General features: G+C 41.3%; 1 protein-coding gene across 1 annotated transcript; it reads right to left on the bottom strand.

Annotated features, from left to right (window-relative positions):
• Positions 1 to 147: 147 nt before the first annotated feature.
• LOC100649137 lies at positions 148 to 9,535 on the bottom strand. The gene is made up of 8 exons (XM_012310803.3): positions 9,274 to 9,535; positions 8,458 to 8,581; positions 8,133 to 8,381; positions 7,333 to 8,000; positions 5,953 to 6,868; positions 5,481 to 5,844; positions 3,648 to 5,323; positions 148 to 3,506 (listed from the first exon to the last, which is right to left on the bottom strand). The coding sequence occupies exons 1-8, from the start codon at positions 9,346 to 9,348 to the stop codon at positions 148 to 150; spliced, it is 7,431 nt and encodes a 2,476-aa protein (XP_012166193.2). The 5' UTR covers positions 9,349 to 9,535.
• Positions 9,536 to 10,031: the final 496 nt, after the last annotated feature.

The following is a 10,031-nucleotide window of genomic DNA, read 5'->3' as shown; positions in this document are numbered from 1 at the left end:
AAAGAAGCCTCACTCTTAAAAAAAAAGAATCTTCTCCGGTAGTTCCTTAAAAATAAGAAAAAGTTCACAAGAGACTAAAATCCGTTGATATCGAGAAAAAAAAACGAACCTGAAAATTACGGAAAGATTGAGGCGGACGTTTTTCACTCAACTGCATTCGCTCGCTTTGTCCGATATAATCGATTCGTTCGAAGCGATTACGAACTCTTCCATCGAGGAATCGTTGAGATCTACCGCGGAGGTGGCGTTCCTCGACGTTTCGGAAGCTCTCGTGTACGCGGAATCGAAACTGTCGGTCGTTTCCAAAATTTGAGGCGAACTCGAGGACTCGTTTTGTTCCGTAGACGCCTTACTTTTCTCGACCTCTTGTTTCGAAAAAATGATCCCTTCGGCATCTGTTTGATCAACCACAGAGCGTTCTTCCTTTTCTTCTTTCTCCTTGCTCGACTGCTCGCAATCTTCTTTCTGAATTTTGGAAGTGGATGTTTTCGACTTTGTTCCACAGCTGCTCGTTCGAAGTTCTTCCGCATTTAACATTTCTTCTTTTTCTTCTATTATTACCTTTGCATATAGATTCACCTGTGCCTCGTTGAGTAATTTGGTTTCATCATCACGCGTTGGTAGAGATTTTGATGAATCGGAGTCATCGTCTTCTCTGTATCTGAAGGTCTCGATTTCTTCTTCCGCCAGGCGCAATTCTAACAAATCTTCTTTAAGTTTATTCGGTTCAACGATGAACAGAGGTTCACTCGTACGAATATCGAGCTTCCTAATGCTGGCACTCCTAATCGTGTCAGTCGATTGGGAAGCCGAGTGTATTTGCGAGTTTGAACGCACTCGGACATTCTCAGAATTAATTTCCGCTGCTTCTTCTTGCAATTCTGTGTTTTCTAAAATTCGTTCTCTTAGCGACACAGATTCTCCAACGTCGTTTTCAGTTTTTTTCAAACTATCCTCGTCTATAGTTCTCAAGCTATCCGAGAGTGTCCTATGGACAATCGAGTCCAAATCTAATTCCGAATCGTATTTGGTGAATTGAGAAATTTCTATCGTTTCAAGATCGACGATTCCCTCGAACGAGTCATTTTCCTCCTGTTCCGTTTCTTCATATTTTTCTTCCTTCGTTTCCTTCACCAGCGTCGAATTTTCAAAGAACGTGGTCGTCGAAGTTGGCGTTGCGTGAATCTCGAAAGGTTTCAAGGTCGACGTGGACGTTGAAATTTGTTTAAACGAGAAGATCTTCTGGTAGTAGTATCCAAGATAAAAACAGGAGATGGCCAGTAAAAATGTGAAGATGGTGTATAAGGATAACTTTTCCTTCAACTCTACGTTTCCCTCTCCATCAATTTCGAAATCTGACTCTTCGTTCCCATCGATCTTATTCGATTTTATTTTTTCAAGAGACTCGTCTTCGTCGCGTTCGAACGTTTCTTCGCGAACCGATGTTTGCATCTTTTCATTTACTTCGCTCTCGAACTCGATCGGTTGAATATTCTGATCGGCCTTGTCGATTTCTTTCCAACTTACATTTCCATATTCCTCGACTCTTGTATCTAGGATGTCTTCTTCGGTAACTTGATACGTAACATCTACTTTCTTTTGTTTTGTCGTTATTTTTTCGTCGACCTCTTCGACATCTTCGATCGTAGTAATTTGTTCAATCGCTTCGTCTTTGTCGCTTCCTTCGATCTTCTCGCTGTCGATACTTTCTTCAACTTTGATTTCTTCTTCCGTGTCAGTCTTGTCCAATATTTCGTAGGTTTGGTTTAAATTTTCGCTGCGGAATTGCACCGGTTCCGAACGTTTCAGTATGTATTTCTTCAAATTACTCATAAATTTCGTGACGATCTCGTCTAAAGATACATCCTCCGAACGAGTAGTTATTCTTTCTTCGTTTATCATACTTTCAACAGCGTTGTAGTCGCTGACGCTCACGATTGGCCTTGAAGGAAATACTGTTGTAAACATCGTTCCTCGAATCTTCTGCAATGTCTTGAAATATTCGCTACTCGTCACTTCTTCATCTTCGTTCTCTTCCTCCATTTCCTCCGTACCAGTTTCTTCAATTTTATCATTACCTTCTTCGTATTTGTCATCCATTAAAGAGAACAAATTTATTTTACTCGGTTCTGCCTGTTCAAGCACTACGTCAAGTTCTTCCGGCTCTTCGTCAGAGGTAGCTAAATCGTCACCTATCACGTCGCTTAATCTGACTACAATGGGAAACTTTATGTCCGTGAAAATATCTTCCTTGATGAATCTTAAGCAATCTTCTTTAATGAATTTTAATATTCTTCTGTCTTCTACCGGCCATCCTTCCATCTCTTCATCCTTTTCTTCATCCTCTTCATCGATCTCGCATTCTATCCGATCCTCGTCATCGTCCACTGGGTCGGGAAGAATTTCCAGTATGCCGGAAAGGTTTTCCAGATTGAATCCGCAGAAGTTCAAGTTCCTCAGGAACCGAGTCACTTGGATTACAACATCGTTTAACCCAAGTCTATTGGTGGCTGCATGTTCGACTTCGTCCTCGAGATTTTCCATAGACTCCACTTCGAAACTGATAGGCAAACCTTCTTGATCCATGGTAGTGATACATAGATCGTAAAGAGAACCTGCGTGATCTTCTTCCTCTTCTAAAGTTTGAAGTGGTCGAATGGTAGCTAAGATGGTGTGCTCGAACATGGAAAGACTCGTCGAATATCTACCTGATTGAAAAATAAAATCGTCTATCGACGAGTCTGATTGTCTGTTATTTAACATGTCGTCCACTGTTTGGATTCCTCCGGGTAAATTGAAAGTGGAGTCTACGGATCGATGGGAAAACATGTCGTACAGCTTTCTAATGGTCTCTTCGTCTACGATGTCCCATACAGGAGTGTTGTTTTCTCTCGGGGCGTTCGAATTACTTAGAATGACGCCGTCAGCCACGTAATTCATGTCGATGTTCCTTGTGAAATCCGATAAATTCGTAAATATTCTTCTTGAAGTTATTCCAGGTTCATTCTGTGATACTTCGGAGCTATACCTTTGAATTTCATCGGCTATTTCATCGGTTTGAAGAATTTCTTTTTCGTCATCGATAGATTCTGGAAGATATTCTGCAATACTATCGTGCGAGGCTGCAGATTCTTTGATTTCTTCTTCTTTATCTGCTTCGTTTGAGTGTTTTTGATAGCCCTCCGTCTCTGATACTAGTTTAACTTCCTTTTGGTGGTCCTCCGTTACTAATATCGACCCAAATTCCTGTTTTTGGTCTTCAGCTTTTAGTATCGACTCAGTTTCATTTCGTTGGTCTTCCGTTTCTAACGTTGGTTCAACTTCCTTTGGCTGGACCTCCGTTTCCGGTACTGGCACAATTTCTTTCTCGACATTATCAGCTTCAAATACCGATTTCACTTCCCCTTCGTGATCTTCGGTTTTCAGCGCCGTCTCATCTTTCTCTTTAGAATTCTCGAGTTTGAGCGTCGTTGCTTCGAGTTGGGCCGTCTGAGTGTTTGCATCATCTAGAAAAAGTTGGCACATGCTTAATCTCCTCCAATGAAATGTCTTCAAGGTTTTTTAATGTACAGGTTACGAAAAGTATTTACACGTATATGGTAGAATCACGTTAGGAAGGAATCTGAAAATTTTGAAACAATTCTTACCTCGTTTCTGAAAATATGATTCATCTTCTCGCTCGATGATACTGGAAGACCATGACGAAGCAGCATCTTGAGTTGCCGTAGGCTTAATCAACGTCGCTAAGTCTCCAACTTGCGCACCAAAGTCTTTGCCATCCACAAAAGTCGAGATCACCTTGTCGTGATCGCTCTGAACGAAAGATCCGACGATAGTTATACGACTTTGAGAGTCGCGAGAATCAAGTTCAGCCAATCGATCCGCGTTAGAAGACTTTGCAGAAATTTCTAAGAGACCCCTGACATCTTCTTTAGCAGGTGTCCTCTCCAAATCGCGACCTTTTTGCGCACCTTCCAACTTCTTCATCGAAACTATCGAAACGTTTTCCTCGTCCATCGGCTTCTTCGGTTTACTGTATTTTGTATATTGCTTCCTGGTGTCCGTCTCACCAAGGGAGTGCTTGCTCTTCTTCGCGTCCTGCTTCACGTATTCAGCATGTGATTTACCAAAGTTATTCAACACCTTGTCCGTGGCCTTATTAGCATTGGACAACTTCGAACAGGAGTATTTTTCATGTGGAACATCGAAGAATCTTGCAGGCGCGGCGAATTGCATTTTATTGTCCATAAATGAAAGATTCGGCAGTGGTTCCGTTTCCGTGGTTGCGTCTGTTAACAAGTTCTCTTTGTCGAAGCAGTCGTTGTACGTCGTCTCCACGTTTCGAGGAATATTTTTCTTATAACGTTCCAGGTTGTTCTTCCTCGGATAACCTCGATTCTTTAGGCTTTCAGGAGCCGTGGTCAAGTTTCTTCCTGAAAGCAGCTTCTTCTTAGCTTCCAATTCCTTCTTGTCCTTCAGCAACGTAACTTCGTTGTATGCTTTCAGAGCCTTCATCTCCCGAGCTTCCTGTTCTTCTAGTGACTCCATTCTCCTCTTCCATTTGAATTTCTTCGAACCGTGGCTCGATTGCTTATCAGCTGGCCTCTTGGATGGTTCCAAAAGTTCCTTAAACGGCGACGTCTTCTTCGCATTAGGGACGCTAGAGGCGTCAGGCTGCGCAGGAGGCTCGTTCTTGGCCTTTTTAGGGTACACCGGAGGTTTTCTGCGATAGACCATCGAATCGAACATCGATGGACGCACAACCTGCGAGAAAGGAATCGTGCCGAAAGTCTCTACTTTGCATTTCGCTGTGCATCTCTTATTCTCGCCCCTCTTGTCCAACTTCGATTCTGTCGAAATCGGATATTTGTTGTCCTTCTGGCACGTTTTACATTCGCAGACACTTCTGTCGGATACAGATTTCGTTAATCCAGCTGGTTTCCTCTGGTTGTCGTTAAGTTTCGTCGGTTTTTGACGTATAGGAGGCTTGCCATGGTCTTTTCCAGCCGAGTTCTGCGATTCGATCTTACGTTCGTGAAGATTCGCGATCGGAGAAACGCTTCTCGATTGTTCTTTCAGGCATTTACGTTTTAAGAACATCTTCCTGTGTTTCTCACGGAGATTCGAGGTTCTTGGCTGATCTTGATGGTCGTCGTTGTCACTTTGCGTGTGGGCGTCCTTCGTGAAACTTGAGATACCAGGCTTATGAATATCGCTTAATACGGAAATACCATCGTCGAGGGATTGCATGTTCTCTGACACGATTTCAGAAGCGACATGTTCGTCGGTTTTCTTGGAGGAAGTAGATGCTGAGATCTCGTATCTGATGGAAGCAATAGAAACGTTTTAGAAGAAGGTCGTCTATTCGAAGGTATTTAATCGTTCGAGTCGTCTATTAAGAAACAATTTTTTGTCTTACCAATTTTACGTAATGCGTTCACTGTGCAACGATCAAGCTTAATTTGAAAACTTATGCTTACCTTCTCGTCGTGTCGAAATGGGTAATAGGTAAACCAACGATTCCCAAGTCTTGCGACGCCGACGATGGATAATGTTGATCGTTCTGTTTTAAGAAAGTAGATGGTATTGACACGTTTTGGTTAGGCTGACCAGGGAATATGCTCCATTTCTTCTTCTCCAATTGCTGAAGCATACACTGCAGCTCCGAGTTATTGGCGAAGTCCTTTTCATAACAGCCGTCGAAAACCTTCATGGAGTCTTTGACGAACCTTGGAATATTCGCGTCGCCGAACGAATATTCAGGTGCATTTACTTTTAATACATTTTTCTTGGTTTTCTTCGGTTTGCCAGGATTCAAGCTGCTCCTCTGCGCGGAACTTACGTCTAAAAAAAAAAAAAAAAAAAAACACATAGAATTACTTGTCAGACCAGACATTTCTTCGATAGAAATGAAAATTCTAAACAGAGTTGCAAAAGTATAACGACGCGTACCGTCGTCGATGGCGGACGTAGGAACCATAATCTTTAATATTTCATTTTCATTCTTCAATTTGCCTCCACTTTCATCAGATTCGACCGTCCTCAAGGTTTCCAAATTGGTCACCACGTTCCGGGCCACGCTCAAATCTTTCACAATGTCCGATAAATTTTGAATGCCGATGGACGTGTTACACTGTCCTACGTACAATTTCCGAAAGACGCTCGATTCGCTCTCCGAAATCTTTAAAATATCCTGCTTGGGTTTATCGTCAAACACCAAACTTCCATTCTCCAACTTTTGGTCGTCCTTCTTAATATCCCTTAATATGTTCAGATCATTTTGCAACAATTCCCGTATCAAAAGTAAACTGTTATTCGTCGTAGTTTCTGTCTTTTGATTCTGACCCTGATCAACGTCGCTGGCGTCGTCCAAGCACGAATGATAGATCGTACTTTTCGAGCTATCAAAGTCGCTCTTCTCCGCGCTTCTCGTCATGTTGCCCTCGTCGATACTTTTGTTAGGGGTGGAAGTCGCCATCGTGCCGCCGTTCGTGAAACAATACTGCTCTGCGTTCCCTTTGTACAAATACTCGTCCACGATGCAATTGCAGTTGAACAAAGCTTGCAGTTTCACAGGGCTGCTACTTTTCTCTACGCTTTGTCTCGCGTGTTTCGAAAAGGAGAGATTCGACTGAGACGAGTCCTGTTTTCTCGATAAAGAGTCACTCTGATTCGAGTCCTCCGCACGTTCCGATGGATACAGTTTCATTTGCTTCGCGCAACTCCTTTCCAAGCAGTCTGCTGCTACTCTCTTCATTCCAGATGAACTTCGTTGCTCCACCGATGGATTTGTCTTCTCCGAACATATAGATCGATCATCTAGCGGCTGTTCGAGAAGGACGCTCATCGAGGACGTAGATGGATTGCTCTAAATTAACATTTAAAATTTTATGTATAAGCTGATTTGTTTTAAATATACGTATAATTAATATTAACGATGGTTCCATCGAATACTCAGATTCCTTGATATAACAAATAATTGACTGTTAAAAAATATTCTTGTGGCCTGTGTGAAATATATACTCGTACGTATTTATTTTGAAGCTTCTACGTATATCGGGAAAATACAATTATGAAAGTTACATCAAGAATCATAGAGGCTGTTCAGATTGCGACAAACATGGTTAAGCCATCTTTTTAAGATTTCACGGAGATTATGCAAAACGCTTGATGGTTCGCCGAGAGTTGTCGAAAGATCATTCGGTAGCGTTCCAGGGTCGGAAGATTATTCGATGTTTCATCGATTTCAACAAAAGAGATTTTCAACAAGAGCTATTTTACTGAAAATAATAATAATAATAATAAAAAAATAAACAGTCTACCAAAACTTACCAAAATGATATCCGTCGTAACTTTATCCTCCGTAGTTCCACTCGTCTTCAGCTCGTCGTCCTTATCTTCCATCACCGTAGTTTCATCCTCCTTGCATCCATATATCGCGACTTGCTCCTCCACGAGTGCATTCATTACGATTTCATCCTGCCTGCGTTCATCCATCGGAGTTTCATTCCCCTTACGTTCGTCCGTCGTAACTTCATCTTCGCGCTCCTTCGTTCGTTCGTCTTTCACCTTCTGTAAATCTTTCAGCGAGTTGAAATCGAAGAAGTATCGAGACATATTTTTGGTGGTGCTTGTGAGCGAATTGTCCTCCAATTCCGTCAACTTTTTATGAATTTCCCTTTCTTTGATCCTGGCACGCGCATCGGCTACGTCTTTATCGGTCAGCCCGAGAATCCTCATGGTTTTCTGGGTTGGCGTTAAATTGGGATCGTCGATGATCCGCGAGATGGTGTCGTGCGTCTCGTAGGTCTCGTAGCTTTCGCAGGATAACAAAGTCGTCAGAGACCGCGTCCTGTACTTCGAATCAGCCAACTTTATGTACAGACGACCGACGATTAGGTTCGAGTCGCTTCTCATTCTCTTCAATTTTCGCATCTTTTCCATGTGACACTGTTCGAGGAACAGACAGGAATTGGAATACCAGACGTAGCTGAAAATGACTGACAAACGAAATGGCAATTGAATGACATGTCTGAAAGTAAAGATCTATGGATAAGCTTTCGATCGTTTCGCGTAGCAAGGTATTTCGAGAAATCGACACGAGCAAGTATTTCACTGCAGCGTTTACTTACTCAGAGGGACAACCTTTACGAGGACGAATTCGAAGAAAATAGTCAAGGAGAATCTCTTGTCGTACCAAAGCAGAAGGCCAACGGCTATCACGATTACTTCCAACACGACGTTTTTAAAAAAGCTAAGGATTAGCCAAGGTAAGAGAAGGTTCGGCTGCGTTGATGTTAATATGGGATAAAGGTTGATCATATAGGAGAACGTGTACAGGTGGGCGATTACGATTCGCGTGATTACGATCCATGATAGAACTATATCGATTGAAAGAAAATAATATCGAATTAGTAAGATTGGCGTTGTTGACGTTGATTTCGTCGGTGCTCTAACCAGTTTTGATTGTATCCTCGCCAATAATGTCGAAAATACGTGTTCCTTGCGATAAGGATAAGTTCCAAATTTGTTCGAGCTTGTTGCTCCATTTAATGGGACTCCAATCTAGTGTGCTATTAACCTTCGAAAGATACCGTCTGATGAAAATATATTCTCTTTGACAATTTCTTTATCGAGGAAATTGAAGCCATGAATTGTCATCGGTGGATCCAAGTCGTTGTTGTCCGTACTTGGAAAATTTAATGCACAAATATACCGAATACATTGAAGAATCTATAAACGGTTACTTCGAAAGTGAAATTTGAAACGGTGATTAGGTCTAATAGACGCATTTCTTTCGATATAATTTTTTGAATAAAGTGACCAAACGTAGCCTAATAAGTTTACTCGATGTTTTCCACGATAGCACGAGCTTGATCTTTTTTAAAAAACAAATTTGCTAAAACAAACTCACAAATCTTTGAAAAATCTTTTCTAAAAAAAAAGGAAAAAGAGAGAAATAATTGTCTAACGGTGTTAAAAAAGTTTATATCTAAGCAATGTTCATAGGGAAAGCTAATAATATTAATAACGAATCGAAGAAGATGAAGAGAAAAGAACTGATTCTGACTATCGAAACGTTGTTTGGTGGGCACGTGCTGTTTTAGAATTCATGGCTTCAGTTGTCGCTCGTTGCGTACCGATGAATCTTTTTTCTCGAGAAATAGAATCAAAGGTTATAGAGGTTAATACGATAGAATACAAGGAAATGTTTAGAAAGAAAAGAAAGAAAAGAAAATAATGAAAGAAACGAAAGAATAAAAAGATTCTTACCAAGCCCAAGATGTTCATTATTAATCGTTCGGTTCGTCTGGAAATACCAAGGAAACGTCCGAGGAAGCTAGGCATTAGGAACGCAAAACTGTCGAAGGAGCCGGAGGACCAGCAGCGAGTCGTCGATTCCACGAGAGCCGATCATCGTCGACTCCGTTCTCTGATCTAAGAGTTCTTGATCACCGAAACCTCCGTTCTGAGGATCACCAGGGAATTTTTAAGGGGCTTCGTTCGCTTAACGTCACGTTAATTTTGACGCATTCGGCTTTTCCAGTGGAGTTCCGTGGCCGAACGATTTCGAGGTAACAATTGACGAGAGCGAGTACTCGATGACAAACGAAGGAGAATATGGTGGGATAAGAGGGGCAGAGAGTTAAAGAAGCTTTAACGATTCAGTTTAGATGATCAGTATTATTGTCAATATCATTTTCGGTATTCAAGGTTCCCAGCGTTATCATATACGTAAAAAGGATACTGTAGATTCTAACTAAATCGTCTGATCAATATAATATATTATAGATAAAATAATGTTGAAATATCGAAAAAAATATTGATCGTCCGAACGTTTCTTTACGATTGTTGGTTCGATCATAGCGACGACCACGTGAATTTTCTTTAAAAACAGAATAGATGTAGAAAGTAGAAATATAATTAAGATATTTGCTGATACGTGATAGAAATTGAACGTTTTTCGATACTTTTGTTTTTCTGGTAATATCACTGTAAGTTTGTTATTTTATTCGAACCATGTATGCTTT

This window comes from Bombus terrestris, chromosome 7 (genome assembly GCF_910591885.1).
Source record: "Bombus terrestris chromosome 7, iyBomTerr1.2, whole genome shotgun sequence".
Lineage (NCBI taxonomy): Eukaryota > Metazoa > Arthropoda > Insecta > Hymenoptera > Apidae > Bombus > Bombus terrestris.
The sequence above is the reverse complement of the archived record's forward strand: the minus strand, read 5'-3'. Positions and strand labels throughout refer to the sequence as shown.